The sequence below is a fragment of the Salvelinus alpinus genome, chromosome 1, assembly GCF_045679555.1.
Source record: "Salvelinus alpinus chromosome 1, SLU_Salpinus.1, whole genome shotgun sequence".
In the NCBI taxonomy this organism is placed as follows: Eukaryota; Metazoa; Chordata; class Actinopteri; order Salmoniformes; family Salmonidae; genus Salvelinus; species Salvelinus alpinus.
In genome coordinates, this window is record NC_092086.1 from 92,438,708 (window position 1) to 92,458,101 (window position 19,394).

The following is a 19,394-nucleotide window of genomic DNA, read 5'->3' on the forward strand; positions in this document are numbered from 1 at the left end:
AAATAATGGGAAATACTCCCCAAATACAGGTATGCCAAGCTTGTAGCGTCATGCCCAAGAAGACTCGAGCCTGTAATCGCTGCCAAAGGTGCTTCAACAAAGTACTAAGTAAAGGGTCTGAATACTTATGTAAATGTGATCAGTTTTTTATTTTATACATTTGATAACATTTCTAAAAACTTGTTTTTGCTTTGTCATTATGGGGTATTACTTGTAGATGGGTAAAAAAAACAATATATTTAACCCATTTTGAATTCAGGCTGTAACAACAAAATGTGGAATAAGTCAAGGGGTATGAAAACCTTGATAGATAAACTACATAACCAAAAGTATGTGAACACCTGCTCTTCAAACATGTCATTCCAAAATCATGGGCATTAATATGGACTTGGTCCCCCCTTTGCTGCAATAACAGTATCCACTCTTCTAGGAAGGCTTTCCACTAGATGTTGGAACATTGCTGCGGGGACTTGCTTCCATTCATGCACAAGAGCATTAGTGAGGTTGGGCACTGATTTTGGTCGATTAGACCTGGCTCGCAGTCGGCATTCCAATTCACCGCAAAGGTGTTCGATGGGGTTGACATCCGGGCTCTGTGCAGGCCAATCAAGTTCTTCCACACTGATCTCAACAAACCATGGACCTCGCTTTGTGCACGGAGGCATTGTCATGCTGAAACAGGAAAAGACCTTGCCTAAAAATGTTGCCACAAAGTGGGAAATATAGAATCGTCTAGAATGTAATTGTATGCTGTAGCATTAAGAACTCCCTTCACTGGAAGGGGCCTAGCCCAAACCATGAAAAACAGCCCCAGACCATTATTCCTCCTCCACCCAACTTTAAAGTTGGCACTATGCATTCGGGCAGGTAGCGTTCTCCTGGAGTCCACCAAACCCAGATTCGTCCGTCGGACTGCCAGATGGAAACATCACTCCAGAGAACGCGTTTCCACTGCTCCAGAGTCCAATGGCGGCAAGCTTTACACCACTCCAGCCAACGCTTGGCATTGCACATGGTGATCTTAGGCTTGCCACCATTGGCTGCTCGGCCATGGAAACCCATTTCATTAAGCTCCCGACAAACAGTTCTTGCGCTGACGTTGCTTCCTGAGGCAGTTTGGAACTTGGTACAGATGATTTTTACTCGCTACATGCTTCGGCACTTGGCGGTCCCATTCTGTGAGCGTGTGTGGCCTATCACTTCGCAGCTGAGCCGTTGTTGCTCTTAATTGTTTACACTTCCCAAAAACAGCACTTACAGTTGACCTAGGCAGATCTAGCAGTGCAGAACTAACTTCTTGGAAAGGTGGCATCCAATGATGGATTTTATACACCTGTCAGCAACGGGTGTGGCTGAAAATAGCCGAATCCACTAATTTGAAGGGGTGTCCACATACTTTTGTATATATATTGTAGATTGTCTGTTCATTATGGGATTATCTATCAATCAGAGTATCGTTCAGTTACCGTAAAATCGTGACGCCAGATTGCCATGGAAACTACATTACGCTCCCAGTTGAGAAAACAGTGCGTGGTTGAACTTCAGTTTGTTTCAGCACCACTGTCTTGTTGGACAGCGATCACGCACGAACCTACAGCTTCGCAAGATAACGAATTGTGTCTACGACTCGGAGATCCAATTAAACCTGTTGGATATCACTTATTGTTGTTTTTATCACTATAGTTTGGCTAAGTTTACCATTTCATCCAGCAGTTAGGTGAGTAGGCTAACTAAGTAAGTCAATTATTTAATTGCATGATCATTGTCATGTTACATTTGATACAGGAATAATTTCGAAATACGTAAGGTTTGTGTGTTATACAATTTGAATGTAAACGGATCAAACAAATATGTACATTTGATAGGCTAATGATTTGCATTGTCCATGGATGGATTAAACAATAGCAAACAATGTTGGCCAGTGTGTAAATTATACCTAACAATATTGCATCAGGTGAAGACGTGGGAGAAGAGGTGTAGACTAAACTCACCAAAATGTTTTATTTTGTCTATTTTATTAGTTTCTGTTCAATAAATTATTTAGCTGTTGTTAAGCATGTTTATGTAGTCTACGTGCGTGGTCTATTCAGTGTCCTGTGAGTGTTCACTAGGCTAATAAAGGGTTTGTAAATATTATTTAGGTAAATTCCATAGACTGTGCATACGCGGCATCACGTCGTTGAGTACTAATAAGGACTGTAAAATAAAAACTCAAGAGAACAGATTTATAGCCTACGCAATATTTTACTTGATCGATTCTGATTATCAACAACGGCACTCCTTGCTTGATATACCATATTTGTATAGAATAAATCTAAAATATACAACAATGGGAATATGTGAGAAGTGGCGATGTTTTTTACACGCATGCAGAAAATCCAGAAGACGCGGCGAGGGGTGCTTTATTCAGTGACTGTATGACTCATATGGTTTTATCTAAAGAGTGGGAGCAGGCGCGCGGGCGAGAAGGGGTTGCACATGAGACTAAAATTCTGCAGCATGCGACTATTATTCTAGTACATGATGGATTCCATAAGAACTGTCCATGCAAACTTTTGGCTTTTGTGGGAAAGTACCAATACATATCCCAGCTGTTGACCTCATACCACTGTTCACGTTAAATCTGTGTCAAAGTAGGCTACATCAGGCTAATCTTATTTGTGGGATATCATTTCTAAATGTTTATGTAGCCTTATTGATTTGTTTATAGACAGCCAAGAGTATTTATTATTCAATGAGTTCATTTATCACTAAGTTTAAAATACACAAATTAAGCAGTTGAAAATAAAACCATTACCTTTGGACCAGAGGATGTTGTGCGAACAAAAACAACAAGGACAAGTTTTGCTCATATTACTTCTCTTCTGAGAGGAAGTTCCTAGCTGGTTACTTTCCTGCTGAATTTTTCATTTTACATCTTCCACCCCCATGTGTTCAAGCAGGTGTAAAGGGGGGGGCTAATGCACATGTGTGACAGTAACTGGCAAGATTTGTGAGTTGGAGGCATCCTACAGCATATTCCATAGATGGTGCCTTGTATCCTGCTGAGGCACTATCTTATGCTTAGTAGTACCAACCCACCTATTTTAATTTGGAATGGTGCAATCTGTGCCTTTGGTGTCTCTTGTGTTTCAGAGTTGACATTGACATCCCCTGAACTCAATGTGAATGAATGATAGTATTTCTTCACTTGTTGTAAAATGCATTAGAATCTTTCCCATTGAACACACATTTTGTGGCATGAAATTACCCAGCTTCTTCCAAATACAATATTGTGTCCTTTTGCAGGTAAACCCAAGATAATGGAGCTCCAAATGGATAGAAGATTCCACAACTTGACCCTGGAGCAAGTCCAGACTCTGGACCAGGTGTTGACAGAGGTGATCCACATCCACGGCCGAGGGAACTTCCCCACCCTGGAGGTGAGACCCAAGGACATCATCCACGTAGTGAAGGACCGGCTAGTGGAGAGGGAGATCAGGGTCAGGGACATCCGCCTCAATGGCTCCACCGCCAGCTATGTGATGGTCAGGGACAACGGCACGGGCTACAGAGACCTGGACATCATCTTTGGAGTGGAGCTGCCCAGACAGGAGGACTTCCAGGTTATCAAGGAGGTGGTGCTGGGCAGCCTGCGTGACCTCCTTCCCCGTGGGGTCAACAGACGCAAGATCACCTGCCTCACCATGAAGGAGGCCTACGTACAGAAGATGGTCAAGGTCTTCAATGAGCACGACCGCTGGAGCCTAATCTCACTGTCCAATAACAGGGGTAAGACTGTGGAGCTCAGGTTCGTAAATTCCCTGCGACGACAGTTTGAATTCAGTGTGGACTCCTTCCAGATTATATTGGACCATATGCTGGAGTCATATTGGGAGACTGAGAGGAGGCAAGAGGGTCAGTGTGAGGGATTGGAGTTACACAATGGCAATGTGTTATATCTGGATAGAGGGGCAGAGAAAACCATAATGGAACCCCAGTACCCTTCCACCTCTGTGAATCTAAAAGAAGATAAAGACAATGACTCAATGATGACACACTTCACTGACAGTCTGTGCCACAGTGAAGAGGTTATTGTTCAAAAGGAAGAATCATCGCATCCTATGGATGTGCATGCAACTGGAATGCAAGAGGAACAGGAAGTGTTAGAGAAAGCAGAGCTAGACCTGGGATCTCTGGAGGACGAGGAAGAGGTAGAAGAGGAGGTGGTGGTAACGGTTGATACAGTAAAAATACAATTTGTTCAGAATACAGATTACCTCTCAGTTATATCCTCCAAAACAATGACAGAAGAGATGGAACCTCTGGTGCCAAATACATCTGTAGACCCTCAAAATAACACAGAGGAGTCATTGATTTCTGAGTCAAAAGACATCAATTCATCCCCCATGTTGCTCACAGCGAACTCAGCACTGCAACAAGAGCAAGCTCAACTTCAGGTGATACTTCAATCCACATCCCAAGACTGCACTGCTGTCACACAAAACATACACCTTGAACATGCATTCCTTCCCCCAGCCAAGAAAACCTATGACACATCCCAGCAAGTTGTCCCTGACTTTTGCCCCTCACCTAAATCTCTAAGGAAGATGTCACGAAAGATGAGCAGCACTTCATCACTCCCTGAAAAATGGTCTTTGTTAAAAGATCTGTCAGATCTTACAACACAGCTGTTTGAGCCTATAGAAATACTCCCAACAATACAACCAAATCCCTCTTTAATAGACACTGATCAAGGCCATTATTCATCCTCCTCAGGGTCCAGACAGAGGAACTTAGAGAGCACTAAAACACTCACAGATCACCTTACTCCAGCTGTTTCATCCCAAGATAAAAACATATCACCCCACAACATAGAACAAATAGTCAGAGTGAAATACTCAAAAAAGCCTCCCGACTCAGAAGTTACTCAGGAATCAGTGTCCCTTCAAACCACAGGGGACAGAGTCCCAGAGTCTGAGCCTGCTGCTGCTCAGGAACCAGGGCCACCAGAGACAACCACAGTCTTTCCAGGGCCAAGCTCGGCCTTAAAAGACAGGGTCAGCATCACTGTGGTAGCAGAGTGCATGTACGGTGACTTTGAGCAAGCCATGGATCACCTGCGCTTCCGACTCATTGCCACCCATAACCCAGAGGAGATCAGAGGAGGTGGACTTCTGAAGTACAGTGACCTGCTCGTGAGGAACTTCAGGCCAGCCAGTGAGACAGAGATCAAGTCCCTTGAGCGTTACATGTGCTCCCGCTTCTTTATTGACTTTCCTGACCTCAGCGAGCAGCAGCGCAAAATCGAGGCCTACCTGCGCTGCCACTTTATTGGCGACGAGGAGATGAGCAAATATGACTTTCTGATGACCCTGCGTCGGGTGATAGATGAGAGTACAGTGTGTCTGATGGGACATGAGCGGAGGCAGACACTCAATATGATCACTGTGCTGGCTCTGAGGGTGCTGGGGGAACAGAATGCCATTCCCAATACTGCCAACGTCACCTGCTTCTACCAGCCTGCACCTTACATGGCTGACCCCATATTCAGCAGCTACTACATTCCCCAGGCAGCACAGCCCCCCCTCCTTTACCACCCCTACCCTTTACATGTCCACATGCAGACCGGCCTGGTGTAGGTCCCAGCATGTGAGTGGGGGAGAGCATGCAGGCTGCGTTCTATATGGTTCTACTCTGTAACCAGAGGCACAAAATAGATTTTAAAAAGAAAACAGGCTGCATGAGCACAGTTTGTTCAATGCTATGAAAAGACACTGCCTATGATGTGAGAGACAGTGGACACAGAATAGGGAGGATTGGAGTTCTTTAGATAAAGGCTGGCCACCACGACACCGTACATTTTTGTTTTGAATGGGAGAGAGAATAGCTGTGAGGGAAAATGTCAGAGGGAAAGAACCGTTTACATGGTTGTTTCAGCTGCATCAGCAGGGCAGGCAGGCAGGCTTTGGCCGTGTTCAAGAGCATACAATCTGTGATGCATTGTGGGTAAATGTTGACTGAATGATTTACAAATAATAATGAGTAGGTATTTATGATGCAAAATTAGTTGTAGATCTGTCGGCTGCAATGTCAAACAAGTCCTTTGTCACCTTCCTGTGACGGGGGATCCTAGATTGTCAATTAATGAGAAAGTTGTTTAACATCACAGAAATACTGTATGAAGTGTAAACCGAGCGTTTCTTATATTATTAACTGGGTGGTTCGAGTCCTGAACGCTGATTGGCTGACAGCCATGGTATATCAGACCATATACCACAGGTATGACAAAACATTTATTTTTACTGCTCTAATTACATTGTAACCAGTTTATAATAGCAATAAGGTACCTCTGGGGTTTGTGATATATGGCCAATATACCACGGCTAAGGGCTGTGTCCGCGTTGCATCGTGGCTAAGAACAGCCCTTTGCCGTGGTATATTGGCCATATACTACACCTCCTCAGGCAATATTGCTTAAATATACTATAGTGAGGTAGATGAGGGTCAAGTATGCTGCAGTGGATGAAGGTAGAAACACTTCAAATTAAAAATACCATATAGACAAATCACAACACACAATGTACAAATGAGACAGTATCTGATCAAGCCTGCTGTGTTTTAGAGAAACTCAATATAGCGTCAGTTCTTCAATTTAAGTGAATTAACTTTCTTGAAGTGATCATACTTGTTTAATATTGTATTGTAATCACAAATCTTAATATGACATAAGCTGTGCTTAGGTATTGGGAAAATGTGGAGTACATATTGATTTGTTATCTGGGTGTTAACAATGTCTGATTGCATCCTTGGTGAATGTTTTAGTGTCTAATGAGTGACAAAGGTAATTTATCAGGGCAAAAATCAGGGTCATTAAGATGAGAGATTCCAAAGTGGTTTAAACTATCACCCCTCAATTTCTCTTACGTGGTAGTATTTACAGATAGTTATAAGTTGACCATGTGCGACAATGACACTCACAGCAATTGTTATTTCCCAGGGTGTGGCACTTCATTGTATAAGATACACAAGAGGTACTGTAAAAGACCTACAACATGTATTTTCAGCACAGGCATGGCAGTGAGTTACTTTAACGGGCAATTGAATCTGAAGCACAATGTAAACGTACGCAACCTTATTGTTGATTAGTGAACTATAGATGTAGCGGATGTATTTGTGATTAACCAATTCAATATTGATGAAAGTCTAATGTAAATGTAACTGCAGTAATCTGGTACTTTCATATACCATAGCTTTGATTGTAAATTGTAATACAGTAATCTGTTGGGATTCTTTAGGTGGAATTATTTTGTGTCTGAACTTGTTCCGGAGCTACTAGAGAAACATCATGAATTTTCATGATCTCTGTATTCATATTCAAAAATGCTGAATTTGTATGGTCATTTTGATAATAAACCTCACGCACTTAAATAGCCTCCTCAGATTTATTGCATTCAGCCTCCAGACAGTGATGCTGATACTAATTTCCCTGGGGAAAAAAGTGGCTGGTTGATGCTGAATGTAATTATCACGGTTTTCAGACACATGCAAAGCTGAGGTGACTTCAACATTCCAGGGGAAGTAACACACTTGGTTTTTATAATCCAAATTGATCAATTTGTCTGCTTCCATCCAGAAACTCAACATCACTGCAGTGCAGTCTCTCTGGGAGTGCTGAAGCGACATGCAGCAGAGGAGCGCTAAGTATTGTTACTAGCTGGCAATCTGACTCACCTTTCCAATCTCCAGTGCATTAGCTAGATTGGTTGTCCAAAGCACCGCTAGCTGAGTCACCTCTATCACAAGGCTAACTGGCTGCAAACAAACCAACCATACCACCACATTTTCCCACTCTCCTCCTAGATTCCATACCCTATCCAATGCCTAGACTGCTACTACTTCTCCAAGGTAGAGCAGGCCACTCAGGGGAAAGTGGTTGTGGTCAGGGACAGGTAGGATTGACATCACTGCAGAGATATGGTGCATCTTTATGACTCATCATGGCTCTTTGAAGGGGCAGCCAGAGATGACTCACCAAGCCAGGGATAGGTTTGAAACAGCTAGACAAGTGGCAAAAGTCAAATTTACAGTGCCTGAGGAAGAGTGGCAGCTCAGTTTGTACCAAGTGTGTTGACTGGCAGGATGTGCAAACCATGTCGTGATGACTCAAATGATAGCACGTTGACAGCAAGGGGTTTAGGAAAACAAATATGGAGGTACAGGAGAAAATGGCTGGAACACTTAGCTAGAGGAAATTAGAATTCAGTTCGGTCTTTCCATGAGAAGTGACAGAACATGTAAATCATAGTATAACATGTTTGTGTTTATAGAATGTGACTGAATTAAACCGAAATACCAGGGGTGCCAAATTTGGAGAAAATCTGTTGCTCCTTTATTTTTTAGAAAACAAATCAAAAACATTGTGTAGGGGAAAAAAAAACACTTATTACACCTAGAATGTCATCATTGAACTCAGAAACGACTAGGAGGCCAGTCCAGTTACCATCTATTATATGAAGAGAGCACATTCCCAAAATATTGAGTAGGTATTTAGGCCTATCTATTGGCACAATTGAGGTCTTTTCAAACTCTACACCCACAAAGAGTTTGCAGACATTAGAGTTACTGCTGGCTGGCGATTGACTAACCAAAACCTTGCTTAATGAATTGACTTCCCAGAGTCCCATCTCCTTCTCTAGTGCGGCAACATGACTAGCAGTAGCATGGACCACCACATGACACATAAGGGAGAGTTCAGAGCCACTAAACCAGAGTGTAGTAGGGGAATCATGGGGTAGAGGAGCTGGGTGGATCCTAGGAGCATTGGGTGAAGTCATGGAACTGTTACTGTATGACACACACACACACACACACACACCTTATGTTAGGAAGTGAAAGGAAAGGAGAAGAGAACCTGCCTGTCTATAGCCATGCGGTCTGTTCCTTAGGCAGACCCGTCGCTCCGACCTTCGAGCCAGCAAACACAACCGTCTGATCAGTAATGCTCACAACAACTAAATCAGATGTATTTGTACACAAAGGTGTGAATATTACTGGCAAAATGTATCTGTGATTTGTACACACAAATAAAGTCCTTTGTTCTTTAAAACTACATGAAAAAAAAGTCCTTCGCTCTTTGTAGCTTTTCTGGTTGTCAAATTAAGAGGAAATCAGAGGGCAATGGATGCTCAGCCCAACAAAAGCCTTCTCAAATTCAGCTGCCAGACAATAGATAAATATGCAAATATTTCACCATCATTAGTATTAGCTAAGAAAGAATTGCAAAGTGTATAATACAGTGGAAAAAATACAAATTTCTGTAGTAGAAAATGCCACATTTAGGAAAGCACGAGGTGGAAGTGAGTGGTGGTTATGGGCGAACATCTCCCAAAAAGTACCATGATTCACATTGGTGTTTGAACCAATGACTGGTTTGAAGGACAGTGCCCTGGAAGTTATAAACTAATGTGTGCATTTGATCCATAAAAGTATGTTCCGACCAACAGAAATAGAACAATGGTTCCAATCCTTATACAACAGCTTTGCATTTCTCCTTTCCAATTACCCACACTCTTTCACGTCACTAGCACACTAGACATCAATCAACCCTAACAACCACATGCCACAGGATGAGGACATGGCCAAGCCTCTATAAAACTATTGTATGTGCAAATATACAAATTCTACAGAACTGATAGGGACTAGGGGGAATATAGCATTAAAAACATTCAGTGGCCCAGGAGTTACCTAAGGAGCTACATCTGTCTCCGATTCAATGGCGGAACAGTCTACTGTAGGCATGTAGCATTTTATAACGAGACATAATTAATGATGTAGGAAGTCACCACCTCAACTAATTAGAATCAATCAGTTCCTACGCAAAGATAGTCTTGAACTAAAACCCACAGAATCACTTTGCCTATATGACCTAGCCTGGACACCTGAAAGGGGACATTTATGCAGTGAATGAGCACACCAGAGTTGACCTCTCAATGAGAAGGGTAAGGATTTGGGAGGATGAAGAAGTGACAGGGTTAGCATCAAATCAGACAACCCAACACAGAGGGGGTCATGTGGAAGAGGGTCATTTAGGGAGAGATGTACTGTTCAGACAGGACACAAACAGAGAGAGTAGAGGGAGCATCACTTTCTGTCACCCAGATGGTAAAGAAAAACAGACCGTACAGTCTCCTTGAGATATAACATGAGCACCGTTTTTTGGCATGTCTGAAACTTTGTAGTAGTATGACCAGGAAGAAGGGAGAATGTAAGGGCAAGTAGAAAGATGGCGGAGGAAAAGCAGATGAGGAGTTGATAGAAGAGGAGTAAGGAGTCTTTAAGGCCCAGGAGAGCAGTAAATTAGGTGGAAGCGAGTTTGACCAGGTCCATGTTGATGAGTAACCCTGAAGACCAGGGAGGGAGGTTCCTTGGCAAGATTATCAGGAGCACCACTGCCAGTAGTGTCGTAAACAGTCTCCTACACAAAGCAAAATTATGCAAAAATCATTAAAAAAAGAAATCCCTGAAGTATTAATTTAGTCAATTGAACAGAGTCCAGTCTCAGTATCACGCCTGGTGGGTAAGGTAGATGGTTGGTTGGGGTTAGAAAACCCAGTTTGAGGAGGTTTGAGGGGGCTGTGTGTGTCAGTGGTTCCAGCCCATGAGGTGGCTGACACGGGCCTTTTCGGTCATGCGGCGTACCCGTCCTGAGCGGGACATGCCTAGGTTGAGGGGGTCCTCTGTGGTCCCCGACTCTTCATCTGACTCGTCGTTGTACAACACTGTCCTGCGGCCCTGGTTCCGGGTGTTCACCTGACCAGACTTACTGCGGCTACTGCTTTTCTGACCGCCCTCCGTCCCACCCTCACCCTGCTCAGAGTCGTCCTCCTCCGATTCCTCCTTTTCCTCAGGCTCCTCTTCCTCCTCAGGCTCCTCCTCGTCATCCTCCTCCTCTCTCTGCAGTTGCGGCTGTGGCTCCTCCTCCTCTTCTTCTTCCTCCTCCTCCTCCTCATTGTCTTCAGCTTGTTCGTCGTCATCTTCTTCATCTTCCTCCTCCTCAACTTCTGCCTGGACTCGTGCTCTCTTGGCTCTCTCTGGAGCCTCCTCCGCCTCCTGTTCTTCTTTCCGCCTCCTCTTCCCAGAAACGGCCATCTTGCCCTTGGCTTTGTGGCGGGTCTTTAAGCGGGGAGCTTTGCTGTAGTCGTGATCTCCTCCCTCCACGAACTTCCCAACCTCCGACTCACTGTCTGAATCACTGTCTGATGAGGAGGAGGACAATGATGAGGAAGACGATGATGAAGAGGAGGAGCTATTGGATCCTCCAGACTCCTCCCCCTCCTGCAGCACTCTTCGCCGGTGGCTCTGTCTGGCACCATTGGTGAGAGGTCTGTTACGCTCTGGAGAGACAAACATACATGGTCTCCCTGTTAAACATATCACAGCAACACTGACTACACTGACAACACTAGCCTCCAGCAACAGCTACCAAGTAGGCTTACATGATAACCCTTTCTGATTGTGTGATTTTGGCAGCATTGAAAAACATAGCAATGATACCATTAACTGCTTCGATTTAACCAGGCTGACTTCAAACATTCAAGTAGTTGGGAAACTAACTGAAGACATTTGTCTTGATAACTTGGTAAAACACCTCTATGAAGGACTATTTATCAACTGCCTTTTGGTGTTGGTTACTCTGTGTAGTAATACCAGAGTTCTTGATGGGTGTGGTCCGACTGCGAGTGACACGGTCAGCCCCTGGGCCCCCAACGTGGCTGCCTGTCCCGGAGCTGGAGGAGGACGAGGGCTGGCTGTCCTCATCCACCACCACACTGCTCGACTCCGACGCTGCAAGAGCAGCACCTCACGTTACCACCCAACCTCCCATCGCCTCAAGCATTTCACACATACCGCCACAGACACAAACATACACGACAAGACTTACCCTGAGATGGCCTGCGAGACTGGCTCTTAGATGAGGGCTGGGATTTTTTGGGTGTTGCCTTCTTCCCCGACTTGTGCTTCCCTTTAGGACTAGAGATAAGACACCAAGACAGAGTGTTTGAGGTGGAATCTAAATAGATCCTACAAGGAGTGGTACATAACAGGTGGGTTTATTACAGTGGTAAGGGTTAAAGTTGTAGAGAGTCGTTCCAGCCAGGCCAGTACCTGGAGGGTCGGCTGGTGGGAGGGGAGCTGCCTCCACTGTTCAGCCTCTTCCTGTAGCTGACACTCTGGCGACTCCTCCTCCGCTGGTTCTGGACTGCAGACTTGTAGTCGGAGATGATGGAGATGATTTGTCTTTCAAAGAAGGCTGATAGGCTCAGGGTCATGGTGTAGATCTGAAGATGAAACAATGAAAATCAAAACCCCATTCTCTCACAGAACACATAAGGGTCAGGGGTTATAAGACCCACTGCAACCCCCCCCACCCTTGAATATTGGAAAGAAGTGGAGAGAGCTCAACCAACGTGAGTCGAGGTGCAACCCAAAAAATTGTCAGAATGAGTAGACTAACCTGTGACTTCTTGTTAGGTGTATATGCTTTGGAGTTGCTGAAAATGAGACGGACATCTTTGGCAAACTCCATGGGGTTCTCGTAGTTTCCGACGACCAGCGCCTCTGTAACAGTCCCCAGGTCCATGGGAGTGTCTATGATGTCTCGATAGTCCTGGGAGAGGAGGGAGAGAGAGTCGTTTTTAGGACGTCTGAAACCATATAACGGAGAATTGAGGACAGATAGTTTGTAATACTTCTGAACCACTACAGTCAGACTAATAAGACTATCAGCTTCTCTGATTGAAATGACACAGTGGGCTGGTTTCCCAGAAACAGATTAAACCTAATCCTAAAATAAAACGTTTTTTCAAAGAAGAATCGCCATTGCTTTTTAGTCCAGGAGCAGGTTTTATCTTGTTACGGGACTAAATGAGCCAGATTGTAAAGCACTCTGATCCTAAGGCACTTATCCTGTAAGGGGATGTTATCATCTCTCTGTGGGAGTGGCAGTGACTATAATAACAAGCCTTACTGGGTAGGTGAAGAGGTCCACAGGCTGTCTGAAGGGCTCAGAGTCAGGGCCGTCCATCATACGCCGCAGCAGCTCCCGACATTGGCCCCGCCACGCACGCACATCTAACACAACCCCACGCTTTTTAGGACTGGGATTGGCCCGCTGAAAGTGGGAGAGAGGGAAGGTTTCCAGTTAGGTGAAAAAAAAATTAAATAAAAACAGGAGGCAGAAAGACAACGGGGAAGAGGAATCACAGTCATTGCAAAAACAATGCATATTCCATGTTTGAGATTAAACCCTCCCTTACCTGTTGTCCTGTGGATGTCCCTGGAGTGTCAGAGTCCACGTCCACCTCAGCAGTCTGCACACCAACACAGAGACAAGTACTCTTAGTACAGTTTAATAGACCACCAATACCATTTAAATATCACTATGAACTCCTTTGGGGTGTACATGTATTTCTCCATGTCTCACCTCATCCTCTCCACTGCTCAGCTCCGTCTTCACCTTGTGGCACAGATCTAAGATGTCTGTGCAGCTCTGGTCCCTGACAAAACCACACAACAACTTGTCATATTTTCAGTCAACACCAAGTTCTTTAAGTAGATTTCACATTGGGGAAATCTACACGCTTCATTTTAGTATGATGTCAGGGGTGCCCTACCCGATGTAGCGGAGGAGCACGTCAGTCACCACCTTGGCTGCTGCCACGATGGGGCTCTGGGGCTCGTTGAAAGTGCGGGCGTTGTGCTCGATGTAGCGCACTTCCCACATCAGAGCCGAGATCCTCCTAGGAGAGAGGAACACCAGGGGGGGATAAGCTGAGTGAGAGTCACTGATCTCCCCAAACTGGCACATACCAAAGTCCCAACACAGAGGTACAACGGGGCAGCAAGGATGAATGGAATATTAGGGACAATTACAATTGGTTTGAGGGATGACTACAGTGTGAGTGTGGAGAGGTCAGTGCTGACCTGTAGAAGCGGTTCTCCAGCCGTCTGCGGATGGTGCTGAGGTCAGTGGGGTAGGCCACCACAGTGCAGTAGAGGGGGTAGTCCCGCAGGTCCACAGGTGACGCAAACGCCTTGGCCAGGTCTACATACAAAATACACAGCCCATCAGGCAATACCAATCCATATGCAAGTTCACTTCCAGTTACAATCTATTTAACGCAGAATTCCTAGCATGAAAACTGTTCCTGTGTGGTAGCAGTGACCTACCCAGTGTAAGCAGCTCGTTGATGCCAAAGATGACCCTCTGGCAGTCCTCGTCCTGTGAGTGAGCCCCCCACTCCCCCTCCTGGGGGCTGTAGAGGCGAGCCTTCACCTCCTCCTCTGTCACCACCACCCCGTCACCAACCTCTTCTGGCAACTCCGCTGGGGGAGGGAACACAGCACACCAGTCAGAGACAACATCAGCTCATTGGTTAAAACACACCAGTCAGAGACAACATCAGCTCATTGGCTGGCAGCTCAGTCTCACTATCAATAACCTGATCTAGATAGAGACTGCATGTGTTATGTTGAATGATCTAGCGAGGAAGACACTTGAATGTGTAAACTGACTGAAAACAAACTGCATTATTCCAGTAGATGACCTGAGATGGGTGAGGAGCCACTGATAGAAGCAGTGATACTAACCTTCATCAGAAATGGGCTCCATGTCCCAAGGGCTCATCTTCTCCCTCTCGCTATTATCCCACCTAGTCAAGAGAAACCACACCTCAGCATTCAGTATCATAAGACATTTATATGTTATGCATTCCTATTGAGTGTAAGCTACAGTATGAACTTTTGAGGGTCACACTGGGATGTACCACTCCAGACTGTAAGCTTAAATCTACAGTGTCAGACGTGTTAATCAAACCTGTTCAGTGCGGGGTACACATTGACTCACTTGACAGCGTAGCACTGGAACAGGCTGTCTGGGTACTCTGGCTGGAGTGGCTGTTGGTCCTCCACCGAGCCAAACCACCAGGCGTCATCGATGATGCTCCGGAAGCGCACACCTAGCCGGGATAAAACATTGCTTGTTTCAGTACATGACAACAGTTGGTCCGTGAATCATCACACGTACAGAGCACAGATGTATGGGAGTATGAACTATAACAAACTGCATTATTCCAGTAGATGACCTGAGATGGGTGTGTGGTATTGTGTGGTGTGTGGTAGCAGTGACCTACCCAGTGTAAGCAGCTCGTTGACTACCCCCTCTACTGCACTGTGGTGGCCTACCCCACTGACCTCAGCACCATCCGCAGACGGCTGGAGAACCGCTTCTACAGGTCAGCACTGACCTCTCCACACTCACACTGTAGTCATCCCTCAAACCAATTGTAATTGTCGCTAATATTGGTTGGTATAAAGGTACATCCCACAGAACACAAACGTATGTGGGAGAGCGCACCACACTGCTTATATGGCACAAAGTAGAGAGGAGGAACATGTAAGCGAGGGAGCTGGACTGATCCTCTGCTAGCCTCTAACCACCATGTACATAAGCCTGTTAAACCTCCAAACGAGCTTCAATGCCATACAACACTCCTTCCGTGGCCTCCAACTGCTCTTAAACGCTAGTAAAACCAAATGCATGCTTTTCAACCGTTCGCTGCCTGCACCCGCACGCCCGACTAGCATCACCACCCTGGACGGTTCCGACCTAGAATATGTGGACATCTATAAGTACCTAGGTGTCTGGCTAGACTGCAAACTCTCCTTCCAGACTCATATCAAACATCTCCAATCCAAAATCAAATCAAGAATCGGCTTTCTATTCCGCAACAAAGCCTCCTTCACTCACGCCGCCAAACTTACCCTAGTAAAACTGACTATCCTACCGATCCTCGACTTCGGCGATGTCATCTACAAAATAGCTTCCAATACTCTACTCAGCAAACTGGATGCAGTTTATCACAGTGCCATTCGTTTTGTTACTAAAGCACCTTATACGACCCACCACTGCGACCTGTATGCCCTAGTCGGCTGGCCCTCGCTACATGTTCGTCGTCAGACCCACTGGCTCCAGGTCATCTACAAGGCTATGCTAGGTAAAGTGCCGCCTTATCTCAGTTCACTGGTCACGATGGCTACACCCACCCGCAGCACGCGCTCCAGCAGGTGTATCTCACTGATCATCCCTAAAGCCAAAACCTCATTTGGACGCCTTTCCTTCCAGTTCTCTGCTGCCTGTGACTGGAACGAATTGCAAAAATCTCTGAAGTTGGAGACTTTTATCTCCCTCAACAACTTTAAAAATCTGCTATCCGAGCAGCTAACCGATCGCTGCAGCTGTACATAGTCCATCTGTAAACTACCCACCCAATTTACCTACCTCACCCCCCATACTGCTTTTATTTATTTACTTTTCTGCTCTTTTGCACACCAGTATCTCTTCTTGCACATGATCATCTGATGATTTATCACTCCAGTGTTAATCTGCTAAATTGTAATTATTCGATTTATTGCCTACCTCATGCCTTTTGCACACATTGTATATAGATTCTCTTTTTTTCTACCATGTTATTGACTTGTTTATTGTTTACTCCATGTGTAACTCTGTGTTGTCTGTTCACACTGCTATGCTTTATCTTGGCCAGGTCGCAGTTGCAAATAAGAACTTGTTCTCAACTAGCCTACCTGGTTAAATAAAGGTGAAATAAAAGAAAAGAAAAAAGAAAAAAAAAAGTGAAGCAACACTAACCAGTCTGCCAGTTGTGCTCTTTAGCTTCGTCATAGAACTGCTGGAGCACCAGGAAATCAATGACATCCGGCATGTCATGGTACCTGAGAGAACAAGGACATTCATTGCAATTTATTGCTGGTTATTACCATATTCTTTTTAACAAAAGAGAATAAGATAGATGGATGACTCACTTTAAGGAGAATGACTCATTGGTCATTTTGCCTGAGATGGGGTGCAGGAAGGCAAGTTTTAGGCAACAGAGGGTAGGAGGGCCCACCTCATACTTAATGCCAACCACCTTCACAGACTCCTGGTCCTGAATGACGAGAAAACAAACAAAATATATTGAAATAAGAAAGAGGCCTCACAAAGGATATGAAATACATAAAATAACATACAGTTGAAGTCGGACTTTCACATGGACCTTAGCCAAATACATTTAAACTCCGTTGTTCACAATTCCTGACATTTAATCCTAGTAAAAATTCCATGTCTTAAGTCAGTTAGGATCACCACTTCATTTTAAGAATGTGAAATGTCAGAATAATAGTAGAGAGAATGATTTATTTCAGATTTTATTTCTTTCATCACATTCCCAGTGGGTCAGAAGTTTACATACATTCAATTAGTATTTGGTAGCATTGCCTTTACATTGTTTAACTTGGGTCAAACGTTTTGGGTAGCCTTCCACAAGTTTCCCACAATAAGTTGGGTGAATTTTGGCCCATTCCTCCTGACAGAGCTGGTGTAACTGAGTCAGGTTTGTAGGCCTCCTTACTCGCACACGCTTTTTCAGTTCTGCCCACGAATATTTTATGGGATTGAGGTCAGGGCTTTGTGATGGCCACTCCAATACCTTGACTTTGTTGTCCTTAAGCCATTTTGCCACAACTTTGGAAGTATGCTTGGGGTCATTGTCCATTTGGAAGACCCATTTGCCACCAAGCATTAACTTCTGACTGATGTCTTGAGATGTTCCACATAATTTTCCAGCCTCATGATGCCATCTATTTTGTGAAGTGCACCAGTCCCTCCTGCAGCAAAGCACCCCCACAACATGATGCTGCCACCCCCATGCTTCACGTTTGGGATGGTGTTCTTCAGCTTGCAAGCCTCCCCCTTTTTCCTCCAAACATAACATGACCAAACAGTTATTATGACCAAACAGTTGTATTTTTGTTTCATCAGACCAGAGGACATTTCTCCAAAAGTACGATCTTTGTCCCCATGTGCAGTTGCAAGCCGTAGTCTGGCTTTTTATGGCAGTTTCGGAGCAGTGGCTTCTTCCTTGCTGAGCGGACTTTCAGGTTATGTCATTATAGGTTTTACTGTGGATATAGATACTTTTGTACCCGTTTCCTCCAGCATCTTCACAAGGTCCTTTGCTGTTGTTCTGGGATTGATTTGCACTTTTCGCACCAAAGTACGTTCATTTCTAGGAGACAGAAAGCGTCTCCTTCCTGAGCGGTATGACGGCTGCGTGGTCCCATGGTGTTTATACTTGCGTACTATTGTTTGCACAGATGAACGCGGTACCTTCAGGCATTTGGAAATTGCTCCCAAGGATGAACCAGACTTTGAGGTCTTGGCTGATTTGTTTTGATTTCCACATTTTCCCACTGAGTTTGATGGTAGGGCTTCAAATACATTCACAGGTATACCTCCAATTGGCTCTATGTCAATTAGCCTTTCAGAAGCTTCTAAAGCCATGACATCTTTTCATTTTCTGGAATTTTCCAAGCTGTTTAAAGGCACAGTCAACTTAGTGTATGTAAACGTCTGACCCACTGGAATTGTGATGCAGTGAATTATAAGTGAAATAATCTGTCTGTGTCATGCACAAAGTAGATGTCCTAACCGACTTGCCAAAACTATAGTTTGTTAACAAGAAATTTGTGGAGTGGTTGAAAAACAAGTTTTAATGACTCCAACCTAAGTGTATGTAAACTTCCGACTTCAACTGTATGTGGTAGACATAAAGGAAGCAGTGTGAGTAAGTGTTGAGAGTTAGTCTTACCCTGAGGTTGAGCTTGTTCCAGGGCTGTTTCTGAGGATTGATACTGTAGGCCTTGGCCCTATGCACTGCCCTGACGTAGGCCTGGTGGCCCTGCCTGAAGTACATCAGCTGAAGAGGAACAGGTGGAGAGGGTCATCACACAGGCCACGTGTCTATTAACTATGACGCAAACCTTGCACTATCGTATTCAATTAGGTACAGATTTAGCTCAAATCGAGAGCTTGTGACTATCAGCATTTTTGTCAAAAATAAGTTATTGACACAGCCTTGTTCTGTTCAATGTTCTCTACCTACTCATGTTGTTAAGTTCAAAAGAACACAATATAAACATTTATGACAGCATTCAAAGCAATGAGCGTTTAGAACTTTCAAGCCAATTATAACAGAATCATCCTTTTGCTGATAGAACCTTATAGTCCCAGGGTTTCTGGTGTACTCTGTTGAACCTAAGGCCCGTAAGGCAGTAGGGTTCCTTACCTCGTCACCCATCTGTGGCACAAAAGGAGAGCGGCGGGGGATGGTCTCCATGATCCAGGAGGGGGGCAGCCATTCCTCCGCATCACACCCAGCCAGAGACAGAGACGAGCTAGGTTTCTGAGCACAGAGACAGGGGGTTAAACGCTCTGAAATAACACACACACACTCTTAAGGGAACTTGCCCTCAGTCACGAGACCTCAGCACATCAAAGTCAAACAAAGTCAAAG

At 44.7% G+C, this 19,394-nt stretch overlaps 2 protein-coding genes across 3 annotated transcripts in view; one reads left to right on the top strand and one right to left on the bottom strand.

Annotated features, from left to right (window-relative positions):
• Positions 1-1,424: 1,424 nt before the first annotated feature.
• Positions 1,425-7,410, top strand: LOC139534628 (uncharacterized). 2 transcript variants are annotated; one of them, XM_071333926.1, is made up of 2 exons: positions 1,425-1,734; positions 3,289-7,410. In XM_071333926.1, exon 2 carries the CDS (start codon positions 3,303-3,305, stop codon positions 5,619-5,621), a length of 2,319 nt encoding a protein of 772 aa, XP_071190027.1. In that variant the 5' UTR covers positions 1,425-1,734; positions 3,289-3,302; the 3' UTR covers positions 5,622-7,410. The 2 variants fall into 2 exon arrangements, with proteins under 2 accessions (XP_071190027.1, XP_071190019.1); XM_071333918.1 differs by having other exon boundaries at positions 1,426-1,717.
• A 938-nt stretch (positions 7,411-8,348) lies between these two features.
• LOC139534624 (bromodomain and WD repeat-containing protein 3-like) overlaps positions 8,349-19,394 on the bottom strand; it is a 67,644-nt gene continuing 56,598 nt past the window's right edge. Inside the window, exons 24-40 of the mRNA XM_071333904.1 lie at positions 19,167-19,283; positions 18,690-18,797; positions 16,864-16,988; positions 16,691-16,773; positions 14,888-14,999; positions 14,632-14,693; positions 14,212-14,367; positions 13,966-14,086; positions 13,656-13,781; positions 13,466-13,538; positions 13,299-13,352; positions 13,010-13,153; positions 12,497-12,649; positions 12,148-12,320; positions 11,924-12,012; positions 11,689-11,826; positions 8,349-11,375 (exon numbers count right to left, since the gene is read on the bottom strand). Coding sequence (XP_071190005.1) covers positions 10,624-11,375; positions 11,689-11,826; positions 11,924-12,012; positions 12,148-12,320; positions 12,497-12,649; positions 13,010-13,153; positions 13,299-13,352; positions 13,466-13,538; positions 13,656-13,781; positions 13,966-14,086; positions 14,212-14,367; positions 14,632-14,693; positions 14,888-14,999; positions 16,691-16,773; positions 16,864-16,988; positions 18,690-18,797; positions 19,167-19,283 — 2,586 coding nt within the window. The 3' untranslated portion in view covers positions 8,349-10,623. The remainder of the gene's footprint in view (positions 11,376-11,688; positions 11,827-11,923; positions 12,013-12,147; positions 12,321-12,496; positions 12,650-13,009; positions 13,154-13,298; positions 13,353-13,465; positions 13,539-13,655; positions 13,782-13,965; positions 14,087-14,211; positions 14,368-14,631; positions 14,694-14,887; positions 15,000-16,690; positions 16,774-16,863; positions 16,989-18,689; positions 18,798-19,166; positions 19,284-19,394) is intronic.

What these genes read in the sequence shown, in the direction of transcription:
- LOC139534628 (XM_071333926.1), top strand. Translation starts at nt 3,303, where the DNA reads ATGGAGCTCCAAATGGATAGAAGATTCCACAACTTGACCCTGGAGCAA.